At 47.2% G+C, this 25,832-nt stretch overlaps 3 protein-coding genes and 1 long non-coding RNA gene across 11 annotated transcripts in view; 2 read left to right on the top strand and 2 right to left on the bottom strand.

Annotated features, from left to right (window-relative positions):
* Positions 1 to 16: 16 nt before the first annotated feature.
* LOC130678851 (A-kinase anchor protein 14-like) lies at positions 17 to 20,831 on the bottom strand. Of its 6 annotated transcripts, none has more exons than XM_057495852.1 (7): positions 20,762 to 20,831; positions 13,485 to 13,558; positions 12,195 to 12,357; positions 12,012 to 12,103; positions 3,044 to 3,220; positions 668 to 720; positions 17 to 149 (listed from the first exon to the last, which is right to left on the bottom strand). In XM_057495852.1, the coding sequence occupies exons 1-7, from the start codon at positions 20,814 to 20,816 to the stop codon at positions 65 to 67; spliced, it is 699 nt and encodes a 232-aa protein (XP_057351835.1). In that variant the 5' UTR covers positions 20,817 to 20,831; the 3' UTR covers positions 17 to 64. The 6 variants fall into 6 exon arrangements, with proteins under 6 accessions (XP_057351835.1, XP_057351834.1, XP_057351838.1 ...); XM_057495851.1 differs by lacking the exon at positions 20,762 to 20,831 and adding an exon at positions 14,963 to 15,105 and having other exon boundaries at positions 13,485 to 13,554; XM_057495855.1 differs by lacking the exon at positions 20,762 to 20,831 and adding an exon at positions 14,963 to 15,040.
* Positions 17,969 to 20,029, top strand: LOC130681962 (uncharacterized). The gene is made up of 3 exons (XR_008995242.1): positions 17,969 to 18,163; positions 19,708 to 19,790; positions 19,916 to 20,029. It is a non-coding gene; the product is annotated as an uncharacterized LOC130681962 (long non-coding RNA).
* Positions 20,832 to 21,931: 1,100 nt separating the features above from the next.
* Positions 21,932 to 23,295, bottom strand: RNF113A (ring finger protein 113A). Its single transcript, XM_057495837.1, has one exon. It carries the CDS (start codon positions 23,168 to 23,170, stop codon positions 21,986 to 21,988), a length of 1,185 nt encoding a protein of 394 aa, XP_057351820.1. The 5' UTR covers positions 23,171 to 23,295; the 3' UTR covers positions 21,932 to 21,985.
* The window catches only part of LOC118929192 (NADH dehydrogenase [ubiquinone] 1 alpha subcomplex subunit 1), a 51,712-nt gene continuing 49,038 nt past the window's right edge, over positions 23,159 to 25,832 (top strand). For all 3 annotated transcript variants that reach the window (XM_057495858.1, XM_057495859.1, XM_036919110.2), the window contains exons 1-2: positions 23,159 to 23,429; positions 24,308 to 24,397. In XM_057495858.1, coding sequence (XP_057351841.1) covers positions 23,328 to 23,429; positions 24,308 to 24,397 — 192 coding nt within the window. In that variant the 5' untranslated portion in view covers positions 23,159 to 23,327. The remainder of the gene's footprint in view (positions 23,430 to 24,307; positions 24,398 to 25,832) is intronic.

The raw sequence follows: 25,832 nt of genomic DNA, 5'->3' as shown, positions 1-25,832 counted from the left end.
TTTTAATACATTCTGACTAGAAATCCAATCCTAAAACATTCTCTAAGAATCAGACACAATTGCGTTAGAAGTCAATTGACTCCATTAGAGTATTTTTGGACTCAGTAATGTCCTTCGGCCATTTTCCTTGAAAGCAAGTCATTCCGGGTCTGCAGAGGAAGAAAAACAAACACACCAAAAGTTTTAAAAATAAAACAAAATATTGAGCCAGGCATTAATTCCCTATTTTCTCTGTTACATTCTCTGTGAGCAGGAAGCTTTTTAGGGGTCGGAGGTGAAGGTTGTCTCAATTCCTTAGGCTCAGTGGAGAAAAGGATTAGTGAGCTTATATGTAAAGATTTTTAAGAGAGGTGCTCTACAAATAAAAGGGATTGTTATCTAAGCTGATACCGTACGATTGTGAAGTTTCCCATAGAAACAGCAGATGTGACCCATTTTTGCCCCACCCTGCTCCAAACAACGAATCCTCAAGCTTCTAACCACCGACGAAGGAGACATAAAAAAAAAAAATGCAGAATCCTTTCAGCCACCCTAATGGGGAAGGTGGTCCAAAGAAGAGAGGTGACCATGATGTGAGTTATCTCTGGCTGTAGGCCTGCTAGATTCCTGGAGTGTGATGACCTTTTTCCAACCACCCTTTCAAAGTAAGTCTCCAAATGTTCATTACCTGTGAACTAATGAATGGTCCTCAAAGATGTAAGAGACTTCAATGGGTATATCCTACGAGAGAAAAGGACAACTGTCAACCTAGATCTTACCAACTCCTAACTACCTCCACATGCCTACACTTGTCCGTACGTTTACTCTTACATTTCTGCAATTCGTCTTCCTTACGAATTGGGAGTCTCTAGGTGGTAGTTCTTTGTCACTTCAAACTTTTGTTTCCCAAAAGATCTTTTTGGCAACAGACACCTTAAAAATCTCCACAAACTTAGAAACAAGTCAGGAGAGGCTTGTGCTCCTTGTTAACAGGAGTGTAAGTCAGTCATTCACCTTCTTTCCATGTTTCAGTTTGCTCAACTGACAGTGTCTACTTTACCTCTTAGGAATGGCATAAGAATGAAATAGTATAGGTGAACAAGGTTCAAAAACACTTATAAAGCAGCATCAAAATGTAAGTTGTAATATTATCTCAGTGGTTCCCCACCCATTCCCCCTTCAAAATTATACTTGCCATTGTGAGCAAGAGCCCTTCTCCTTAGCCCTCTCTCTGTGTGGTCTCTGGTCATGGTCTTGCTTACCTCCACCAGCCTTACTACTGATTTCTAACCCTGCCAGTTAGCAAGACAGCCGATGACAGGATCTCTGATCAGGAGAAGTGAGAGCTCCACATATTTTACCTCTTTGGACTATTCCAGGTTCCAAACTCTGAATAGATAAGTTTGTACTAGGATGGGATGAATATAGGGTGTGGTTGGCTCACTGCGTGGTCACATATAAATAAAGCCTTAGAGTCAGGCAAAGCCTCAAATAACTTCTGTGAGAGAATATCAAGAACAGGGGTCAAGTAACGTTTTTGTGTCTGCTGTGTTCGAGGCATTATGCTTGGTACCGGCCCTGCTCCTCTGAGGACCCTGACGCAGGATTCGTAGATGTTACTTTATTTCCTTTCATACCAGCTATCAACATAATTTCATAATTTTGGTCTATCTAGTGGCTACATGCAGTCATTGCTTCAAGTATTTCTTGAGGGCCTGTTTGCCAGGCCTTGTTTTACAGCAAGACAAAAGTCCCTGCCTTTGTGGTGCTTAGTTTCTGGTTGAGGGAACGGACAGTAACAAGATAACAAATTACATAGAATACCAGAAGGTGATAAAATGTTATGTAGAAAAACATGGGGTGAGAACAGAAAGTGTGGTGTAGGAGGTGGGAGAGCAGGCCACGCACATACCTAGGGGCGTGTTCCGGTCAGCGGCAACAGCAAGTGCAAAGGCCCTGAGGCAGGACTGTAACCGGATTATTAACCAGTGGCAAGATCAGAGTGGCTGGAGCACAGTAAGTGAGGGAGGAGGAGTGGGAAAGCAGAAATAACAAAGGCCAAATCATAGAAGGCCTTGTGGGTCTCACTACTCAAAGCTTAGTCAGTGGACCTGCAGCATGAGCATTGCCTCGGAGCTTCTTAGTAATGCAGAATCTCAAGCCCCAGCCCAGACCTGCTGAAACAGAATCTTCCTTTTGACAAGATCACCAAGTAATGTGTATGCACGCTGAAGTTTGGGAAACATGTTGGAACATTTTAAACAGAGGAGTGACATAAATTCATTTTATAAGGCTTACTCTGGCTTACTACTGTATTGAAAAGACACGTGATGAGGGCAAAGGTGGAGGCAGAAAGATGGGTTAGAAGGCTATTGGAATAATCTTGGTGAGAGATGTTGGTGTCTTAGACCAGGGAGGTAGAAGTGGAGTGGAAAGAAATTGTTGGATCCAGGACCTATTTTTGAAGGCAAGGCCGACAGGATTTCCTGATGGATTGAATGAGGGATGTGAGAGAGTCAAGGATGATGCCAAGGATGTCAGCCATCAGCTGAGGTGAGAAAGATGCAGGTAGGTCAGGTTTGGAAGGGAAAATCAGAAGTTCGGTTTTGGATACAGTAAGTGAGATGTCCGTCAAACATCCAAGCTCAGAGATCCGGGCTGGAGATGCAAATTTGGGGATCATAATCTCAAGGTGGCATTTCAAGTCAAGAGACTAGATAAGATCATCAGGGAAGTATGAGTAAGGAGGAGGTGGTCCAAGGCCCGAGTGTTGGGACATTCCAACATGAAGAGGTTAATGGGAGGAGGAGAAACCAGTAGAGACTGAAGAGCAATGGTGAGGCAGAAGGAAAACCGGGGGAGTACGTTGCTCTAGAAGCAAAATGGAATGTGTCGTGGAGGAGTGAGTGATCAGCTATGGCAAGTGCTGCAGATAAGCCAAGCAAGATGAGGACAGAAATATGACTCAAGTTTTACAAAGAAGGGGTCATCAGTGACCTCGGCAGAAGTCTCCATTCTCATTGGAGGCTCATCAAAGGGGACAGGGCAGGAAAGGAGCACCTACTGGTTTGCTTTTGAAGACCTTGATGGTGAAGAAGGCAGCAGCACTAACTTGTGTCACGGGTCTTGAAGCAGTTGGAATGCTCCAGCGTACACAGTAGATGTAGTGGAAGCTGTGAATCAAGTCTTTCCTCTCTATGAGTTCTGTGTAGTGCAGCCAGTTGTCTTGATGCTCCCAAGTCTGTTTCATAGAAAAAAGACAGTACACAGAGCAGACTTGCGTTCACATCCTCTAGATAAAGGCAGTGCACAACAGTCACAACAGTAGGAGTTACAGCCTTGCTTCTGGAGTCCATTTCTAACATTTTTGATTGAGATTCAAGCTGGAGGCGCATCCCAATTATTTCCACAAATGAAGGAGAGAAAAGGTGGAGCTGAAATGAAATGAGTAATGCAGACATGACTAAAGATTGGGCTTTGAATGCAGAGGTGCACACTCAGATGTGTATGTGTACATACACACCGCACACACACTGACCTTCCAGACCCTTACTTGGGAGGCAAGGGAGACCTACAGGTGTGACTAGAAAGTAATAAGGCTGGTTTCACAAGCTGCTTTTGGAAATCAGACTCACTTCATTGCAGCCATAGGTGGCTGATCAAATAAGGTCAGAAAAGGAGTGAGTCGGGCAATAGGATCACCTAGATCCCTCACACCTGTGTCTCCACCCTGGGAGAAGCCTCCCCCTGCAAGGCACAATCTTGCTAGCATCTGGGTCCCACAGAAGTCATAATGCAGCCCTGATTTTTAGCACAAGGGCCTTGAATACTGTAGGTATTAAACAAGGTCCGTTCAACTGAACCCCCTTGGGCTGGCTATTGGAGCACAGGAAGCTTCCAAATCAAAAAATATCCAGAAGATGAAGGTTCACGGAAGGAAGTAGGATTGTCTTAACAATCCCAGTGATAGGAGGAAGGAGAGTGGGAGGAGATGGTAAAAAGATTTGTGGTCCTCTTAAAAAAAAAAAAAAAAAAAGATTGGTCTTCTGCCTCAGCTTACTTTATTTCAAACAACACCCAATTGGCTGTCTCAGTCAGCCAGAGTGGAGCGCCAGACTCAAGATTCCTTGAGATCAGGGACTATGGCTTATGTGTAGATCATTACTCCTTTTAATGAAGGAGTCTGACAGTCAGACCCTTGAGGCCCACTGGAGCATGTCTTTCTTTCCATCCTTTCTATATGGCTCAGCATATTTTTTCAGCCCTAATGTTTAATCTGTCACACAATCACAGACTTTGTAGCATCGGAATGGTCCCTAGAGATCGTATAACAAAGGCCCTTACTTTGCAGATGAGGATATTAGGGCCTAGCTTGGGACGGGACAGTCCAAAACAACAGCTGGGACTGGGACCCAGGGCTCCCAAGCAGCCACTTAAGTGCTCTCTCGCCACCCCCACAGAATTCTCAATTCCAAGATTTTCGTCCTCTCAACTTGGTGTCTTAGTGGAGTTTTTTCCCCCCCTTTTAACTAAGGCAGCCTTAGATACATTAAACTCAACAGTCTCCACCAGGCCAGCCTTCCCATTTTTACCACTGTGCAGGCTGCCGACTTTTGTGTAGCTCCAGTGAACGTGTCTTAGTCCTTGTGTTTTGTAATTTTTACGTAACATTGCTTCATACGCTCACTTCCAGGAAGCAGTATCTCATTGTGCTACTCTACCGTGGATGGCTTAGCCAGTTACATATTATTGAACAACTCAAAATCAACAGGCACCTGGAATTATGGGCACAAAACTGTTACCAATGGTAAGTGGCCTCTGAGGGACTAGAACTGGGTACTGTGGAGGCGGCAGGGGAACTTTCATTTTGTACTTTGTGTCTTTTTGCTCACTGGGTTTTTAAAAAAATAATGATGTCTTATTTTTATTATAAAAATAATTTTAACTGTGCTAGGCATTGGGGATTTTCTGATTTTTCCCTCATAAAGACCTTATTTGTGTATTCTTGTTGCCAGGTTTCATTCCTAAGGAGAATAAACCAATTATTGTGCCCACTGGCAAATGTATAAATGTGCCTATTTCCTCCCCAGAAACACGTAAGTCTTCTTCCTACTATGGTGGAAAAAGTGTATCAGACAAGCCTATGCTCACAACTTCATTCTGCTGCTTAATTCAGAAAGACTTTGGGCAAATTGTCAAACCCCTCTGAGCCTCAAGGTTCCTCATCTGTAAAACTGGTATGCTGATGTACCTACACACACATTTCTTGTGAGGATTAAATGAGATAATGCACGTGGAATGCGTAGCAGTGCTCGGCACATCACAATGCTTCGTCAACGGGAACTGCTAATTTGCCATCCCCTGGGGTATGGTGGACTTTGGGAAATCTGCACTAAGCTTGAGAAAACTTCCTGTCAGAAATGCCTAGCACCTAGACGGCAGACGTCACTTCAAGGGCTGGCTGCATTAGTAGGGCTAGGAATGAGGTGACTTTATGTGAGGAGTTATGCTTGTAGAGCGAGAGCTTTTAGCTTGTCAGTCACCTGCTTTCTAATCACCTCTGTCCTCAATAACAGCCCTACAAAAAAAGATAAGCTCTTCATCTGTGAAGACAGAGTGGTATGGAGAGAATAACTCTGTTCATGTATTTAACACATTTATAGAGCATCTCTGCGTATACCTGACCTTTCTAGGGACTGGAAACAGAGAAATGAAAAGTCTTTGCCTCATGGACCATATGATCTGGTCATGGAAGAAAGGCAGTAGGGTCAATAAGTAAAATCTAATATCTTAGGTAGAGCTAAATGCTAAGGGATAAAAAATCAAGAGAAGGAGAGAGGGTTGCAGTTTTAGGTGAGGTGACCAGGAAAGGCCTTAATGAACAGATGGCACATTTAAAAACGTATATTTATTTTTAATTGGACTGTAGTTGAAATATATATATTAGTTTTAGGTGTACAATGGTGATTTGATGTTTATATACATTGCTAAATGCTCACTACAGTAAGTGTACTTACCATCTGTCACCATACAAAGGCATTACAGTATTATTGGCTATATTCCCTCTGTTGTACTTTTCACATCTATGACATTTATTTTATAACAGGAAGTTTGTACTTCTTAATCCCCTTCACCTATTTCACCTATTCCCCCGATCCTTTCCCCTCTGGCAGCTACCAGTTCTCTGTATTTATGAGTCTATTTCTGGGTTTGTTATTTTTGTTTTTTAGGTTCCACATGTAAGTGAAATCACATGATACTGTCTTTCCCTGACTTATTTCACTTAGCATAATATCCTGTAGGCACATCCATGCTGTTGCAAATGGCAGAATGTCATACTTTTTATGGCTGAATAATACTCATGTGTGTGTGCGTGCGTGTGTGTGCGTGCGTGCGTGCATACATATGTATCTTCTTTATCCATTTATCAGTGGACACGTAGGTTGCTTCCGTATCTTTGCTGTTGTAAATAATGTTGCAGTAAACATACGGGGTTCGTATACATTTTCAAATTAGTGTTTTTATTTTCCTCGGGTAAATACCCAGAAGCGGCATTGCTGGGTTGTATGATATTTCTGATTTTAATTTTTTGAGGAACTTTTCATAGTAACTGCACCAATTTACATTCCCACCAACAGTACACAAGAACTCCTGCGATGTCCTTAAGGTCCTTTAACCTATCCTCATTGTTTTCTTTGCAGCTTGAATGATTTCCTCTGTCCTGTCCTCTAGATCACTTATCTGTTCTTCTGTACCCTCTTATCTGTTACTGATTCCCTCTCATGCATTTTTCATTTTAGTTACTGTATTCTTCAGCTCTGATTCTTCCTTATGTTTTCTTTTGTTGGAAGTTCTGAGTTCTTCCAACTCTGGTAAGCATCTTTATGACCATTATTTTGAACTCTTTATCCGGTAGGTTCTTTATCTCCATTTAGTTCTCTCTTTTTCTGAGGTTTTGTCTTCTTCTGTCTTTTGGAACACACTCCTCTGTCTCTTAATTTTGCCTGACTCTCTGCGTTTGTTTTTATTCATCAGGTAGGCCAGCTGCATCTCCTGGTCTTGAAAGTAGTGGCTTTCTGTGGAAGGCATCCTGTGGGAGCCAGTAGCACAATCATGCCTGGTCACCAGAATCAAGCAGTCCACAAGTGGCCCCTGTGTGGGCTGCCTGTGCCCTCCTATTGTGACTGGGCCACGACTGCTGCATAGATTGAGAGGTGGGCAGGGCTGGCCCCAGGTGCAGCTGGCTGAGGGACCTGGCTACAGGTGGTGGGGGCATGCTGGTTAGTGTGGTTAGCCCTCTGTGTAGCTGGCTGCAAGGCCTGGCCATGATTGTTTTCGGCATGCTGGTAGGCATGGCTCGCCCCCACCTCCCAGGTGCAGGAGTCACTTTGGGGGCACTGGTCCTGACCAAGGCTGCCCACCAGGTGTAGTAGGGTGGGAGCCACAGTGGGGGGACATTGGTCCCAACCAAGGCTGCCTACCAGTGTGGCACGGTGGGAGCTTGTAGAGAAAATGAAGGTTCCTATCACCTGGATTCTCACCTGACCCTGGTTGGCTTGCTCACTGCACACGTGTGGGCAATACATTATTACTGACTATATAAAGAGCTCCGCCCAGTGCTGTGAGCTGCATGGCTGCCGGAGAGCAGAGGCTGGAGTGGTTGCAGCACCGAGGACAGAGACTGAGACAGCTGTGGGTGGTAGAGAGGCCCACTCTCTGAGTGGATGAGATTCTAGTGATTGACCTGCCACCATGGGAATAAAGTTGGGTATAAACCCTTTCACCCCAAGGATGTTCCACTGTCATTTTTTCGGTCCCACTGAATCCATAGTGAACTTGTTCAGGGCTGAAACCCATGGGCAAGACCATTGGTGATGTTGGCAGGATTCACTGCAGACCAAAGAATGAAACAGGCTGCCCTCGTGGGAAGAGCACTTCAGCGGGCTGCATCTATGGATGGGGAGACATGTGAGTGTCCCCCAAAGGACATACGGTCTGACATAGCTTGCCTCCTAGAGGACTGGGTCCCACCCCAAGACTGGGGAGAGGTGGAGGTGACACCCGAGGCAGTAGAGCTTTGGCCCTCAGCAAAGTAGGGAATTCCTTAAACAGTGCCCATGAGGCGGCAGAAACTGTGGGCTGGCTTTTTCTCACAGTGTTAAGAAAGGCCATAAGGGAGAAAGACGCCCTCCTGCAAGAAGCATGAGAAGAGGCAGCACGAGAACATGAGCTGCGAGGTGCTGTAGAGGAGGTAAAAAAATTGTTGATAACTGAAATGGCGTCACTACAAGGTGCTGTGGAAATGGTAAAGGATGTCATGGCAGCACAAGAAGCAGCAGCATGAGAGTGTGAATGGCTGTGGGGGAGGTGAAGGGTATAGTGGAGCCTGGCAGCCCCAGAAATGAAGGAGGAGCCGAGGTTTTACAAACAGGTGGGGGTGGGGGTCGTGCCAGTGCTGGAGGCATCAGCCCCTCCTCTGTTGAAAGCGCCAACCCGGCTGAAAGCTGGTGGAGAGCCCGTCCCCCCCGCATCCCCCACCCCCACTGGTTGTAGAAAAACAAATGAAGATGCAGCAGCCACGGGTTCCTCCAGGAGAGGTGCAGCCCCCTCCGCAGCAGGTCGTGGAAGTACTGTATGCTCTGCCACTACACTCAGGCTGAGCTGGTGAATTTGGGCTTCCGCTTTAGGGAGAAGTCCTCTGAGTCGGGTATCAGCTTGGCTCTTGCACCTTAAGGATGTAGTTGTTGATGGAATTCGTCTGCCCGGTTTAGAAATGGGAAAACTGGCTTCCCTGATGACTTAGCCTGCCTTGAGGCAGCAACTGCAAAATGTACTTCAGACCCTAGAAAATCACTCCCTCCTTGATTGGATTATGGCCACTGGTCACAGTGTCTGGCCCAATTAGGGTGATTTGCCATCCTTTCCCACTAGATGGCAGATGTATGCTGAGCTCCAGCAGGTGTTTTGGGAGGTAGGCGTGAAAGATGCCATCGTACAGTCCAGAGAATTATGGCCCCGATGAGTACACTTTTACTGTGGGGATGAGAAATGTGGAGCCTCAGATGGCTCCCACATCCTTCTTTGGGTCCCTAGTAGCCATTCTTGCCCCTCACTTAGGGCGACCCATAAGTGAGGTTTCCCTTACAGTAGCAGAGCAGACTTGGGAGACGCTGAAGCAATGAGAGCACAGAAAGAAATACGGTCCACTACTCGGAGGAAGAATTTAAAGGGCCCGTGAAGGTCACAAGGACCCAGATGTGCGCTGCTTTAATAGGGGCAGGTGCAGACCGAGGGAAATTAGAAGGGAAGTCAAATAAACTCTTACCGGAGCTGTGACAGCAACTGAAGCGGGAGCACAGTTTTCAGCAGTTGGCTAAAGCGAGGGCCAAGAAATGGAAGCCAGAGACAAAGCCACAAGACCGGCTTCTGTGTCTGCTGGAGAGGTTGGTGAAGCCCTCTAGGGCCTGGGGAAGGCGGGTATTGTAAGGCTCACCCATGGTCCTTGTGGTTAACTCTTCTGAGTAGAACTGGTCTGAATAGAGCTGGGATGACCGCTCCGTGGCAATGGATCTCCTCAGGCTTGAGGGTTTTTATAATTTCTTTTATCTGTATCATAATTTTTCTTATTTGTATATTGCCATAGCCTCTGTTTTTATTGTGGAATTTGGTTGCAATGTTCCAGCTTTCTTGCACAGGGACTATTGCAGAAGATTGAGGGTGCATAGATTGAGAGGCAAGAATCCTGGAGTGGTGGAGTGTAGAGAAAACGAAAGTTCCTATGGCCAGCCAGTATTCTCACCTGACCCTGGTCGGCTTGCTCACTGCACACATGTGGGAAATAGGCTATTATCGACTCTAAAGAGCTCCGCCCAGTGCTCCGGGCTGCACGGCTGCAGGAGAGCAGAGGCTGGAGTGGTGGCAGTGCCAAGGACAGAGACCGAGACGGCTGGGGGTGCAGAGAGGCCTGGAGGCAGAGACCGGCTTGCTGCATGCAGACTTGCTCTGAGGTGGATGGGATTCTAGTGACTGACCTGCCACCGTGGGAATAAAGTTGGGTATAAACCCTTTCACCCCAAGAATGTTCCACTGTCATTTTTTGGTCTCACCAAATCAAGAGTGAACTTGCCCGGGGCTGAAACCCATTGGCAGCACAGAGCTGCTCTAAAAGGGTGCCTTCTGGGGCAGGGTAGGTGCACAGGGGAACCCTGGGCCAAGGTGAGCAGTACTAGCAAGGTAGATGGAGAGCGTGAGAACTGGCGTTCCACCAGCCTCAAGCCAGATAGGGTGAAGGAGGGAAAGAAAAATGGTACACACCCTAAAATTAGTCCAGAAATCTCCTTCACATATAGCCCAGGTGCTGTTCAAATTGCTGCCTCTGAGCTAGGTCTCAGAGAGTGATACCGTATGCTGGCTCTTCAAGAGCAGAGATGGTTTCTATAGCCCTGCAGCTCTCCTAAAGTTAAGCCTCCCTGATGATTTTCAAAGCTCCCGGGGTTAAGCCCTGCTGATTTTCAAGGCCAGACATTATGGGGGCTCATCTCTTGGTACAGATCCCCAGGAGGGGGATGCCCAATGTGGGGCTTGAAGCCCTCCCTCCTCAAGGAGGACCTCCATGCCTATAATGTGCCTCCTTGTGGGTCACCACGCCAGGGGTTTGGTTCCTAACTATGTCTTTACCCCTCCTACCCTTCTCGATGTGACTTTATCTTTGTCTTTAGTAATGGAAGAGCTGTTCTGCTAGTCAGTCTTCAGGTCGTTCTCAGAGTGAATGAGCAGGTGGCATCTTAACAAAGATCTGAAGAGAGATAAGTCCTGAGCCATGAGAAAAGATCTCAGGGGAGAGGGTTCCAGGCAGACAGAATCACAAGAACAAAGGCCTTGCCCTGGGAGCATACGTGGCAGCTGAACAGCAAGAAGGCAAGTGTGGCTGGAGTGAGGAAGGTGAAAGGGGAGAAGGTAGCAGCAGGTCATGGAGTCTAAGCTGTAAGTTAGGAAAGAGAAGGGGACTCAGATCGTGTCCGGCCCTGTAGGCCACTGTCAGGACTTAACTTTTGCCTTTTACTCAGAATAACCAGTGAGATTTTCAGGGGAAACTTTTCCCGTTTGTTCTGTGTCCCAGTCCAATCTGATTCACAAACCCTGCGTGCAGCAGGCAGGGGCTTTTGCCCAACCTCAAATGTAGACATGCTCCAGCGCAAGACGGCCCGAAAGTAATGAGTACTTTGCACCGCTCACCTTCACTAGAGACCCCTTGTAATGGGAATGGTGAGTTGTGCCCACTGGAGTATAAGTAGAGGGTGTGGAACCAGAAATCCGTGACTTTTCCTCATTCCCACTGGCTCGGGCTTCCTAGAGTGTAGGGTCCTTAGGGCTTTGAGGGGCTAGCCGGAAAACAGACAGCAGGAAACTTCTCCAGGGGTCAGGAGTTTGCCTCTGCCAATTTCAACTGGTCTCTCTTCTGAGAGAATACGAGTAGGGATTTCAAGTTCTACGCCTTCACCCACCTTGCCTGTTATGCAAAGCCACCCAGAGCCTTTTCACCAAAGTTGCCAGGATAAGCCACACAGATGGGTCAAAGCCAGGCACAGGAGGAAAAGGAAAAGGAATTCATAGGCATTTACACCTTCATGTGTGGGCACTTCCTTCCAAAGCTGAAAAAAGAGTTTTGATCCATCCACATCCCCTCTGTTTATATGTCAGTGATGGGCAGCTCCTGTTTTGGGAGAGCAGCATCCTCCTTAGACAGCTAGGTGTCCCTCCAATGGAGTGCCAGCAGGGAAAAACTGCTTAACTGGGAATATCAGATTTTCCTAGGGAAATGGACAAACACTGGAAAATACGACTGTGCTTTTCACCTTCAAAGACTATTAGAGTTTGATTTTGGAACCCAGGGGAAGGCAGTGTTTACTTACTCTCATCCCCTTTGATATTGTCTCCTAGGGTTTCTGGACTTCAAACTTTTCATCAAACAAGAGCCTTTTTCATTGTTCTTCCCCCTTGTCTGCCAAGCTGGAGTTAGTCAACTAACTTACCAAAATGAACTCTTCAATTTGTTCACGGCCTCTTTCTTCTGTGAATTCACTGTGTGTGATCCAGGTGATGTTTTTGATGGGGTTTTCAGCTTCTGCAAACAAGGTGTGAATTTGTTAGTTGCCGGGGTCGTGTGGCGTTCGTTATATGAGGCCATCCTCTAGGTGGCCTAACAGGATTCCTACCTTCTACAGCCTTAACAGCATCAGTGACGGCCCTGTTAACTGAAGCCAGAGCTGTTTCCGTCAGGTTGCTGTAGTCTTCTGTGGCTGTCGTCTGGCTTGTAGGACTTTCATCCACATCTATTTTCGTCTGAGTTTTGACACTTTTAGTCACATCCATTTTCCTCTGCCGGGGAAAAGAAGTTCAGGAAGTTACCTTTCGTGTGCCTGTGTGTGTATGCGCTCGTATAAGTACAGACAATCTCTGGAGGAATCACAAGACACAGGAAATGGTTGTTCCATCTACGGACGGGCTTAAGTGTTGGGGTAGGAGTGAGGCCTCACTGTTTTCCCATTGTGCCTGGCCTCTGAGATCTACTTTCCCACACATCTTAGGATTTTCAGATTCGCAAACCATGAAGACTTAAGTGAAGATGTAGTATAATGATTCCTAACTTCTTTGGAGTTCTAACAATATTGATTTCTAGTTGAGTCTTTAATAGAACCTCAATCCCTGATTTAGGTGAGGGCACACAGCTCTTGAAAAGTGAAGTGAATTAAAATCTTTAGAGGCAATACAGCATAGGAGGGGTTGGGTTTTCTTTTTTTTTTTTTCTCTTGGATTTTCTAGTATACAATTGTATCATCTGCCAGAGACTGGTTTTTTAAATTTTTTTACCACCTTCTTCCCTGAAATATATATCTCTTATTATAAGTATTAGCTTTGGTTAACACTTCCAGAAAAATGTCAAGTAAAAGTAGAGATAGTGAGCATCCTTTGGTGCCTGACTTCAGTGGGCATGTTTTCTGGTGTTAACACCATTAAGTATGAGGCTGGTTGATGGCTTGAGATTGATCTCATCAAGAAAATAATTATTCGCTCCTAGTTTAGTAAGATGTTTATCCTAAGTGATAGCTAAAATTTTCCAAATGCCTTTAACATCTGTTGAGATTGTGAAAACTAGAGTTATCAGAGCTATAAACAAAGGTACATCCCAGGGCTAGGAGTCTTTGTATATCCTCCATCTTTTTGCTTGAGTCTTGAATTCTCTTTTTTTCGTTGCTTAAGTCTCTTATGACAACTCCGTCACTTGTGGCAGAGTTAAAAACTGCTCACAGATACTCCTTGCATTGGAGTGTTGCAGGAAAGTGGATCCCTCTCCAAAGGGAACCTTTTCTTTTTCTCTAAGTAGCAGCTGTGGGCTATTCAGTGGGCTCATTTCAGTGAACTCCGCACCGCCCTATGAGACCTCACTTGCCCTTCCAGAGCCGCTCTGCCACACCTCCCCCTGCTCTCTGCCCTGGAGGAATGACCTGACCAGACCACAGCAGTGGTCTCTTCAGTGCCTTCTGGCTCCCAGGAGGTTCCACCCAATGGGAAGATCTGGCTGAAGGGAGGAGAGTGAGGGCAAGGTATATATTCCCCAGGGGCTCTCTCCTTGAGGTCCCTGTGGCTCGCTGAATGGAGGAGGCCCCCACTTCTCCCAGGGCAGCTTCTCACAACTTCTCAGGCTGATAAGGGCAGCCACTCTCTCCCCTCAGCCCTGTGGCCCATTACTAGCCCCAGGGAGCTGCACTTGCCCCGTTTCCCCACTGTCTGCCCACACCTTTGTAAACGTTCCCTCCACTTAACCCTTCCCTACCTGTCCTACCTCAGTATGCCAGCACCAGTCATAGAAAGAGGGTCTCTTGTTACTATGTGAAATGAGGAAGCCAAGCTCACACCAACGGTCTGCCTCCACGGCCCGTACTCTTAACTACCCTGCCCTCCTCCCTCTAAGATTCACAAAGAGTTAAGAGTTGTGGGGCCCTGTTCTCATGTTTCCATCTGGAGTCCAGACTGTGCTCACTCTGTTTCTGTGAGCCTCTTTCAAGGAAAGAGTCGCCCTTGTTCCCTTTCTTGGCGTCACTGTGGGTTGCCAGGTGTGGCAGGTGCTACACAAGGCAACCCGGGTCCCTGTGGCCATCAGCCCAGGAATGGTTTGAACAGCCTTTAAACATTCAGTAATAGTGCTGATTCATGTTCATTTGGGTCTTCATATTAGCATGAAGCTCAGTTTGCATCTGCCTCATTTTCCCGTTGCTGCAGCAGGGGTGGACAGGGTCATTTGCTGGGGGAAAACGTTACCTTCCCAGGCTGCCCGTCCCAGAGTGAGGAGACTGAAGGGTGGGGGGTGAGGGAGTCTGGCGGCCCTAAGCCCTGCAGCACTGGCTCTCCCCAGCCCGACGGCTTTGCCAGTTTCACCAAAATGATTTGCTATAAGTTCTGTTGTTAAAGACAATTGCAGAGCTTTTTGGTAAATTGGTAAATTCGCTAGTCTTTGGTGAGTTAACCATACAGCAACTTGATACTTCAGAGACTGGCCTGTTTGGTGACTCGGTCATTCAGTGACTTGGCTTTCAGCAAATTGCCTCTTGGTAAATTGACTGGAAGCCAAATACTTGACCTTCAACACCAAGGAAATGAAGTGGGGGCTTCACCCATGGAAGGACCTCCTTGAGGCCTCCCTGGGGAGCCCTGTGCTCCAAGAGGAGAGGGAAGGTGCAGAGCAGGGCTCTGGAAGCAGCTCAGATCTTGCCCTCACACATCTGTGGGTACCAACCATTCTTCAGCGTCCCTCCCACTGGCCTCTCGTTCTTTTTGTCCCTTTCTGTTCCTAATGAGAGGTCAGATGGGCAGAATGGGTGAGAAGGGTCAGGGTGTGGTCAAGTTTGGAGTCTGGGTGATGCCTGGGGAGAACCAGTGCAGGGCCTTTTTGTGGAGCCCTCCCACCCTTATCAACACCCGATACCTGAGTGACCAGACAGATCCTTGTTTGGAACCGTAGTAGCCTGGGAAGCCGCAGAAAGAGCCTCTCTGCAGCTTTTCCCCAGGATTCCCAGACTGAATGTTTACAAGTGCTGCCATGGCAACACCCATTTCAACCAATGGGAAGCAAAGCCCAAATGTTTCTGCCTGCTTCTGTTAGTGAAGGAGGGCACAGTCAGTCCCAGCAACCATCTGACGGCCAAAGCAGAGCCACGCTGTGGTATCCACGCCCAGTTTCTTCCTAGCAAGAGGTAAGCTTGCAGGGCCCTGCCAGAGGAATAGCAGTGATGAGCCCCGTGGCTGGCACGCACTGGGTCCTTACCACTGTCAGTCGCTGTGCGAGGGGCTCTTTCTGAGGAGCACGTGTGAAATTCATTCTGCCCAACAGCCCATGGGGTGGGTATTCTTATTTTCATTGCAGGTGAACAAACTGAGGCACAGTGAGCGTTAAATAAGTGCCCTAAAACTCAACATCAGAGCCATCCAGCTTCACTGACGGGGCTTCTCACTCATTTATTCCCAGATTTTGAGGTTAGGACCTGCCTTGTGTGCTTGTTTTCGAAGATGAGCTTATATTACACTAGTTATCAGCATAGACCCGGGAACAATTTACTTAACATAAGAAGTCTCCTTGTGTATAAAATGGGGATAATAGCGCCTACAGAATAGGGATTTTTATCATGAGAATCAAATCAAATAATTCATGAAAGACATAACAAACAGTGCCTGGTCCATCATAAGCTCTCTTTGTAATGGTTAGATCTTCTTTCTTGTATTATTATTAATAGGAGTATTATAAAATGTTCTTTTTAAGTGGTGAAATAAAAAGTTGTTGGCCCTATGTTAGGACCCAGTTTTAATTTGTAATTTTATTAGGCCACAAATCCCTAAGTCTCAGAACCCCTGCCTGTACCCACCTTGCTTTGCATATGGAGTGGTTGGCTCCTCACCCAAAGACACTGGGTCTCAATCCCAGTCAAGAGAGGAAGGTGTCCTCTTGCTAAGTGTCCTCTTTATCCAGAACGAAATGCTGAACTCCCTGCCTGGAAGACACCTCATGCATAGAGAGCCTGCTGCTGAGGTGACTCAGTGAGGCTGGACCAGGAGGGGTGTCGGGGAGGGAGAAGGGTGGAAGGTAGTGCAGCGTGGTCAGAGGAACTCAGACTCCAACCACAGACAGAGGGTCTCCAGGCCCAGCTCTGCCACGGACTGGCTCTGTGACTGTAGGCAGGTGGTTGTACCTCTCTAGCTCCACGTGTAGAATGGGGATCTTAAAAGGAGTTACTTCTTAAGGTTGATAATAGGTGAAATGAGGTGATTCATATAGAGCACTCAAAACAAGGACAGGCACACTTGTAAGTGCTCAGTACACATTAGTTACCACAATCACGATGAAGAGACTAACCACAACAGACAGAATCAAAAGTAGAGGAGTCAGTATTTGCAATAGCCAAGATATGGAAGCAACCTAAGTGTCCATCAATAGATGAATGGATAAAGAAGATGTGGTACATATACACAATGGAATATTAGTCAGCCGTAAAAAAAAGGAAAGAAGTCCTGCTACCTGTGACAACATGGTGGACCTAGGGGATATTATGGTAAGTGGAATAAACCAGGTGGAGAAAGACAGGTACCAGATGATTTCACTTCTTTGTGGAATAAAAAACAAAGCAAAACAGAAGGAAGAAAACAGCAGTAGACTCACAGACACTAAAAAGGGACTGTTGGTCACCAAAGAGGAGGGGTTGGGGTGAGTTGCAGGGGGAGGGTGAAGGAGATAAAGGGGCCCAATAATTCACAATCACAATATAAGTTGGCCACCGGGACAGTAATACAGAATGGAGAATACAGTTAATGATTCTGTAAATCTTCTACGTTGATAGTGACTGCACTAGAGGGGGTGAGGATTTAATAATATGGGTAACTGTTGAGCCACTGTGTTGTATATTTGAAACCAACATGAGATGAGATTGTATATCAACGATACTTTAATGAAAAAAAAACCAAACAAACACTGAAGGAGCCCGAAAGAGCCACCGCTTCCCCAAAGCTGGGAGAATTTGCCTGGGACAGATTCCAGAGGGGCAGGTGTGTCTTGAGCTCTCACTGTTGAGGCCCAATGCCTAGCAGCAAAGCCAGGACTTGCATGGTCACTGTCATTGGTGAGTCCGCAGGTTCCAGATCTACAAATGCTGTTGATGATGACTGGCCTCCTGGTCACTGGTCTGACTCCCACACAGCCCATCAGACCAACTGCTGTGAACCTTCTGGCACCAGGGCAGGCTCCCATCCACACCCTGCCCTCCTCCTGGATTCTCTGTGGGGAGCGGGGAAGGTGGAAACACAGGGCCCCGCGGTAGCTGCATCCAAAAGAGCAGAGCTTCAGCCTTCTTTGCGTCAAGGTTTTGTGGGCAAGGGCAGCAGAAACTTTCCTAAGAAGCCCTGGGGCCACTGGTGAGAGGCCTGGGGTGAGGACCTGGCCTGGGAGGGTGGGCAGTGGGAATATTAATTACGTAGATGGAAGACACATGTGGCAAGCAGGAGACACTCCTTGCGGGCAAAATATCTTCCTTAGGGGGAGCTGGGAGAGATTGCCCACTGGGTTAGAGAGGAGCTTAAATTACATGAGCCAGAACTTGACCCATCCCCAACCAAACCCCTCATCAAGGCGACAAATTCTGGCCTCTGGGCTGTACAGATAGAGAATTTTGGATTCTCAGGCAGCACTGAGAACAGGTTCCATCCATCAAAGCATGCCCTAGGATGCTTGTGCTCTTCCCACACAGGTTAGTGTGGAGAAGGGGCTTGGAAGTCCCAAGATGGAAGTGACAGGTAAGAGGAGCAGGTGCCACAGGGGAGGGGGCTGGCCACAGGCTTGCCAAGCCCAGCCCCTCCCTCCCCAGGAAGGAAATGGAAAGCTGGGAAGCCCTGAGCCCAAGTCTCTACTGTGCCCCGCCCCCCACCCCACCCCCCGCCCCTACCTCACCGTGAGCCTCTCCTCACACTGGGCGCCCTGCCTCCTTGGAGCTCCAAGCCCTTGCTCCTGGCCCGGATGCTGGCGCATGGTCCTGCAGTGCTCGGGCGTTCACCTGAGGGAGCATGCAACGTGTGCACAAGGACGTGCTGCCAGGTTTCCTTCCAGACCACGCTGAGGGAGCCCCTTCCTGATGGCCGCTTGATGGTGAGTATGCGTGGCATCTGCTGCCAGAAAGACCGACAGGCAGGGCTGGTTGGATGGCCCTGCCCTGCCCACCTGGGCTTCCTGAGGCTGCCAGGGGAGAGTGAGTGACCGGTGCCTCATTTGCCCCGCATGTGGCAAGTGGGAGTAAATTTGTACCGAGGATATGGTGCTCACTAGAGAGTTGCTTCAGTGACCTGGAAGGTAGCTAGCTGTTAGCTTCTTCCTGAGTTGAGGGCAGCTGGCTTAGACATCAGAGCACAAGAAGAGGGGCCAGGGCTAAGGTCAGGGGCCCTCTCTTGAGGACTGCACACTCTGGACCTTGAATGATATTCTTTCCTACCTGTGTCCCTTAAGTCATTTTCATTCCCTCTCAGTTTCTACCCCCTTCTCCCCTTATACCCTCATGCTCACCCTGTCACCCCCTTTCCTTATTTTTCTTCTTTCTCTTTCTCCTTCTCCCTCCTCTTTCCTCCTCCCTGCCTGTGCCTAGCAAGGCTGTCAGCTCTCAGCAATGAAGCTCTGGCTAAATTCTGACCTTCTCGTCAAGTGAACCCAAGTCAGCTAGTACATATCTTTCAAGTACCTGCCAAGTGTACAGGTGGCAGGCGCTGCGCAGAAATGAAGCTGAATGTAAGACAAGGCCCCACCCTCAATGCACTTACAATCAAGTTGGGAAGATAAGGCGTGCTCGCGTGAAAAGGTAACTAGCAAGTCAGAGGCAGCAAGGCATGTTGGATTTAGGTAGGTTCTAAGCAAGTGGGGCTGAGTAACCTTGCTTTAAGTCTAAAAGGGCACCAGACTATCCCAGGAAGGGGGAGGAGGCAGTAGGAGCTCAGGTCATTTCCCCAGCTGAGGCCCATCCTCCAACAGTAAAGGCCAGGGCCCCTGCTTACTGTGCATCTGCCATAGGGTGAGTACCTCACTGAACAGTGTCTTTCTTGATCAGAACAAAAGCACTATGGCAGAGTTGTTGTGGAATGGCTGGACTTTTGAGGGTGGTGCCTTAAGGATTCGGGTCCACAGTCAGAACTACAGTGGGCTGCTCTTACAGGCCCTGGATGACAACTCAGGATTGCCCTAGAGACCTGACCCACCCACCCCAAAGACTAGGCCCTTAAGAGAGTGGGCTTCTGGGGGCTGTGCTGTTTTCTGGCCTCTAGAAACAAAGGGCATTTGGCCTAGAAGGGAAAATCTACCTGCTGAGTGAAACAGACACTGCCAGCCATGTGTACGTGGCACACAGGGATAGGCAGGGTATACCAGAGAAATTTGAACACATGGGAAGGACTTTTGTTCTCTTAAGGCAGTAATGCTCAGTGCTTTTATTGCCTTCCCTACCTGTTTTCTCCTGCCTTTGGAAGTACAGTTCTTTGCTGAATGCCAGTCTCGCTAGATAACCTAAAATCTGCATCAGCGTACTTGGGAGAGAAAAAGTTCTGGGACTGTCCCATGTGTCTCGTCTCACAGTAGAATAATTTGAGTATCACAAAAGTGTCAGGGAAATCTTGGTAAGTTCTCAACCCCTACCCTCTACCCTCATCTAGAAGCCTCCTGTTGAGGGCAGCTGGTTTCAGTCCCATCCGCTTACGTTCCTTCAGAAGAGGACAAGTGGCAACTGCTGAGACAGGTAACCAAGCACTAGGTTCTCACAGTGGCTCTAAGCTGGATTTTCCTCTCTGCTCTCAGAAAATACCTTCAGAGCAATTGGTATCTTTATGGAGATTAGTATTGTCTGTTGTCTTTTGTTTGCAGTGCTCTGTTAATAACCTTAGTCGTGACCATTTTCTAAGAGGGAACCTAAGATGGCTGCTGTCACCTATTTGGTTTTGCACTGGGCCTGATGCTCCTCCCGACATCACATTTGGGTAAGTGCCTTTGGGCGGCCTGGGGGTGGACTGGACAGCTGTTCAAGGGGTGCTTAGCAATGATCCCTTCCACACGCACAGGGCTGTGTGTACAGTTACAAACCACTTCGCATACACGACTTCATGAGTCTCAGACACCCAGGGACATATGCGGAGCACATACTATCCCTACTTGAAAGATGGGAGACCCGAGGCTCAGAGCAGTGAAGTGACCTGCCTAAGGTCACACAGCTGACAGGTGATGGAGCCTCCTGACATGATGGTCCTCCCCACACTCCAAGTCTCCACATCGCATATCAACTCTTCAGAAAATAAACTGTCCTGGGAGGGCCTGTGCTGCGCACTTTATGACATTGAGAAGCACTGCTGGCATCTATCCACTAGAAGTCAGTAGCGCCTTTCCCAACCCTTCATGTTGTGACAATGAAAAAATGTCTCCAGACTTTCCAAACGTGCTCCCAGAGTTGGGGGCAAACTCACCCTGGTTGAGACCCACTGCTTTCAGTCCTTCAGCTGGGCAGAGGTATGGAAGTCACCACCTCCCTCTCCTGCTTCCTGCTCTGCAGGGGCTCCTGATTACCCTCAGGAGAAAGTCCAAAAGCCTGGAGACATTCCGTGACATGTTTTAGATCACTTTCTTCCTTTGCCTTTCATTGGCTGTGTATGCCCCTGTTTCTCCATCTTCCTCTGAAGTGCCCTCCGTACGGTTTCTTTGACCGTTTCTTTGTCTTACCTCTTAAATGCTGTTTCCCAAGACCTTTTCCCAGTAGGCTTCTCCTGTGTTTCATGTATCCCTAATGTACTTTATACCTTGTTATCAAATGTGTTGCAAAAGTGAGTTTTTGATTCACACTAACCCATAATTTATCGCATCTGTTTCCTGGGATCAGTCCAAATTCCAGTCAGACTGATAAAAATTAACTAATCATTTGATCTAACTGGCCACCCGGCCTCTTGTCTTCCATCTCCCTGCAGACTACAGTAACATAAAAAAGGAAGTGTTTGTGTTCGCCTCCCCAAACTTTTGTTATCTCCTCATTACCAACAGAATACAGTCAAAACTCCTCAGCTTGGATTCAAGACTCCAGGCTTTGGCCCCAGTCTCCCTTTTCATACTTCTCTGGGTTTATTTATTAAGTGCTTATTATATGCCAAGCTCTGGGCTAGTCACTGAGGAATTCACAAACTAGTTGGGAAGATGGGTACACAGATTAAGAGGCTGTGATTAGCTGTTTGTAAGAACAGACAGTTTCAGACAATGGATTATAAAATATTAGGTTTTTGCCCTTTACAGATTCATACTGACAATTTGGAACTGTGATGGCCAATACAGTGACTACGAGCCACATTTAAAGTGCTCAACAGCCACATGAAGCCTGGTGGCTATTATACTAGACAGCACAGTACACACTGTTTCAATCGCCCATGGAAGGGGTGGTTACCTGTAGGTACTTGAAAGAGAGCAAGGACCATTGCCCATACACTGCTCCGGTACTAGCTACCAGTCCCTCAACTCGATTCTCCCACTGCCCCCGCCCCCACCTTTAGCTGGGCTGTATTTTTAAGTAGCACAGGCTCCCAAAAGAGAGACTGCATTAAAGTACTTTTATAAATTATTAAGTGATACAGAAATGTGATCTGATAAATAAGTTCAGTTCTTGCTTTCATCACAGCTTTGGTTACTTTCAAATAAATTCTAGCTCCTTTCCGGAAATTCTCCCATACCCAGCATTTACGCCAAAGGGTTCCGAAAAGTATCTGTTACACACAGGGAGCATTTATACCAGGTAAAAATCCAGATTATACCTACCTTGATGCTCTTACAAGCCACCCATCCAGGACCCCACTTCACCACCACCTGCCTTTTCCTCTCGGTCACTTTCCTTAGAAAGGAAGGACGTGCGTTAAGATTTCTAAAACAACAAAACATTTATTTTGAGATTTGGGGATGGGAAAACTAAGGAATGGAAATTGGACCATTATCAGTATCTAATGGGAAATTGGAAGCAACACTATCTTCTGTAGCTCGATGCTTCTCCAGTTTAGCAATCAGTTCTTTTGCTGGATTGAAGACGCCATTGGTCTGCTGGTCACAGACATAGCAGCGCGGGGTGGTGCGGAAATGCTGCAGTGCACAGCTCTCACAGAAATAATGCCTGCACTTGGTGACAACCGGGTTTTGGAAGGTCTGGCGACAGATGAAACACTTGAATGGTATTTCCTCCTCATCACTTCCCACTTCATAGTTTCCGTCCTCATAGACACCATAGCGACCTTCATCAAGCTCACGTTCAATCTGCCACCCATGCTTGTAATCTGAGCGATCATGGAGGAATTTGCAGCTGTCTCCAAAGCCACAAAAACCAGTCTCCTTGTAGTCTTTGCAAATGTCGGGCTGGTAATCCCAGCGCACGGTGGCACGCAGATGCTCGGGAGCTCGGATGGGGCCCTTCCTCACCATCCCAGAGGAAGCATTGCCCATTGACGTATCTTTGGGCTTCATGTATTTCTGATAATTATTGATTCCCCGGTAGATCTTGTCATCTTCCTTGCCTCTCAGCTCCTCCTGGATCTTCTGGCTGCGCTCAAAGATGGCTTGTGCATCGCGCTCCTTCTCTGTGTCTAGCTCGTAGACAGCAGTCGCCCCCATGTCCTCTGGCCCCACGGGTTTCGCCGAGCGGGTGGACTTGTAGACCACGCCGACACTCTCCGGGTGGTTCTCTTCCTCCTCCTCACTATTCAAGTCATTGTAAGGCGCCTTCTGTTTACCACTGCCACAGGTTTTCTGTATCATCGGATTGTGGGCCGCGCGCTTCTTTTTTGGGCGGAACACAGTGCTGCCTTCGTCACTACTGCTGCTGCTGCAGTCGTCGGGCTCTTGGTTGCAGGGGCGCTTCCTGCGGCCTGCAGCCCCTTTTTGCCCACCAAACTTTCTGAAGAGAAAGGTGCACACCTGACTTGCCGCCTCTACTGGAGAACGTTCCTCTGCCATTTTACAGTCCAGAGCTCCGAAACGGCTATGGCGGACTTGGTCGCGCGAGACCTGTTCACGGGACTGCACGTCGTGCTTGACCCGAGTCGGCGCAAAATGGGCGGGCTCCTGGGTGGGCAGGACCAGCAGTGAGAGAGCGCGCGAGCGCATCTCTCTTGAGTCCTGCCATACCCCGTCGCTTCCTTTGAAGGCGTACGTGGTCCCGCCCCGCTCGCCAGCTGTTCGCGGAGCTTACCGGAAAGGGGCCAGAGCGGGTCACCTTTAGGAATCCTGGGGGCAAGTGCTTGGCCTGAGTAGCTGTGTAGCGATGTGGTTTGAGATTCTTCCCGGGATCGCTGTCATGGCCGCGTGCTTGGTCATCCCCGGAGTGGCCACTGCGCACATCCACAGGTTCAGTAACGGGGGCAAGGTAAGGCGGCTTCTGCGGCCCCACGGCCGGCTTCTCGGACTGGCGTTAACGAAATGGACCGTGGCTTGGGGAGGCCTTAAGGAACCGGTGTCTCTCTGAGATGGGGAGCCCCGAGGTCGGCCCTCCCCTTTCCTCCTGTTGACTAACAGCGGAGGCTTGCGGAATTTAACCCGGAGGAAACCACATCCTACTCTAGCAAGAAACAGCTCGCTGCTGGGTGAAGAAGAGTGGGCAAGAGGGCAAAGTAGAGATTCCGGGGCTGGGAAGGTAGGCGATTAGAAGAGGTAGGTCCCAACTCCTAGGCAGAAGTGAGGCGTCAGTTAGTCTTGGCTTTTAATTTCCTTTTTTGCTGGGTTTTAATTTCTCACATCCACATCTTGGGAGCCTCTCGTCTTTTACTTCTTCCCTACCCTTAATTAGTTTTTTATCTTGACATTTTTTATCGTCTGTCTCTTGCAAACCTTTAGGAACTTATCACAAGATCCTGGTTTTCACATCAGGATTGTAATTTTCCTCCCTTCCTGGGCCTTCACATCATCTCTTACAGTACAGAGTATATAGATGTATTTGCTTTCTGGCTTTGTGATTGTCTTTCACGTGTGATGTCCTGATGTTATTTCTTCTTATTAGGGTCCCCAAAGGGAATTGTCATATGTCTTTTGAAAAAAAAAAAAAAACCTGGTTAAAAAAAAGTGGAAGAACTCATGCTTACCATCTTAATTCTAAAGCCTAGTGGTCCGTTTTTATTTAAGAGTCTGGTCTTACATTAACTTGGCTTTATTTCAGTGATGATGACATTTTTCTAGAATATCACGTACTATCCCTCTGTTGGGTCACACATCTTCATAAACTGCAATAATAATTTCTTTTAATTGTAGGAAAAAAGGATTGCCTATTATCCATATCAGTGGACTTTGATGGAAAGAGATAAGCGCATCTCTGGAGTTAATCGTTACTATGTTTCAAAGGTAAGATGGCTCTGTTACTAGCCATCTGTCAGGGTTGAGGTGGGTTTCTGTTGTTGTTTTGCCAAAGGTCTTATTGTTAATGTAATTTGCGTGTTCTTGTCTACTAGTGAGATTAGACAGCCTTTTACATATTTAATGATTGTATTTCTTATTCTGGATCATTTGTCTAAATCCTTTGCTTGTTTTTCTTTTAAATTTATAGGGGTTCTTTGTATGTTACGGCTGTTGATCATTTGTCTATTTTATATGTTACATATATTTTTCCCAGTCTGCTTGTTGTCTTTTTCAATTTATGATGTCTTTCATCAGATGATAGTTTTTAATTTTGATGTTCAGTGTGGTTACTACATTCACCCGTACTGTCAAGTCCCCACCCATACCCCATTGCAGTCACTGTCCATCAGTGTAGTAAGATGCCACAGAGTCAGTATTTGTCTTCTCTGTGCTACACTGTCTTCCCCATGACCCCCCACCCCCACCCGCACCATGTGTACTGAACATAATACCCCTCAATCCCCTTCTCCCTCCCTCCCCAACCGCCCTCCCACACCCCTCCCCTTTGGTAACCGCTAGTCCCTTCCTGGAGTCTGTGAGTCTGCGGCTATTTTGTTCCTTCAGTTTTGCTTCCTTGTTATACTCCAAAAATGAGGGGAATCATTTGACACTTGTCTTTCTCCACCTGGCTTATTCACTGAGCATTATATCCTCCTCCAGCTCCTTCCATGTTGTTGCAAATGGGAGGATTTGTTTCTTTCTTAAGGCTGAATAGTATTTCAATGTGTATATGTACCACATCTTCTTTATCCATTCATCTACTGATGGACACTTAGGTTGCTTCCATATCTTGGCTATTGTAAATAGTGCTGCAATAAACATAGGGGTGCATATGTCTTTTTGAATCTGAGAACTTGTATTCTTTGGGTAAATTCCTAGGAGTGGGACTCCGGGGTCAAATGCTATTTCTATTTTTAGTTTTTTGAGGAACCTCCATATTGTTTTCCACAATGGTTGAACTAGCTTACATTCCCACCAGCAGTGTAGGAGGATTCCCCTTTCTCTGCATCCTCGCCAACATTTTTTGCTCTTCGTCTTTCCGATGCTGGCCATCCTAACTGGTGTGAGGTGATATCTCATTGTGGTTTTATTTTATTTGTTTGTTTGTTTGTTTGTTTGTTTTCTCATTGTGGTTTTAATTTGCATTTTCCTGATGATTAGTGATGTGGAGCATCTTTTCATGTGTCTGTTGGCCATCTGAATTTCTTCTTTGGAGAACTGCCTCTTCATATCCTCTGCCCATTTGTTGATCGGGTTATTTGCTTTTTGGGTGTTGAGGCATATGAGTTCTTTATATATTTTGGATGTTAACCCCTTATAGGATATGTCGTTTACAAATATATTCTCCCATACTGTAGGATGCCTTTTCATGCTGCTGATG

The sequence above is a fragment of the Manis pentadactyla genome, chromosome X (genome assembly GCF_030020395.1).
Source record: "Manis pentadactyla isolate mManPen7 chromosome X, mManPen7.hap1, whole genome shotgun sequence".
Lineage (NCBI taxonomy): Eukaryota > Metazoa > Chordata > Mammalia > Pholidota > Manidae > Manis > Manis pentadactyla.
Note: the sequence above shows the minus strand (reverse complement) of the source record. Positions and strands in the feature narration are given on the sequence as shown.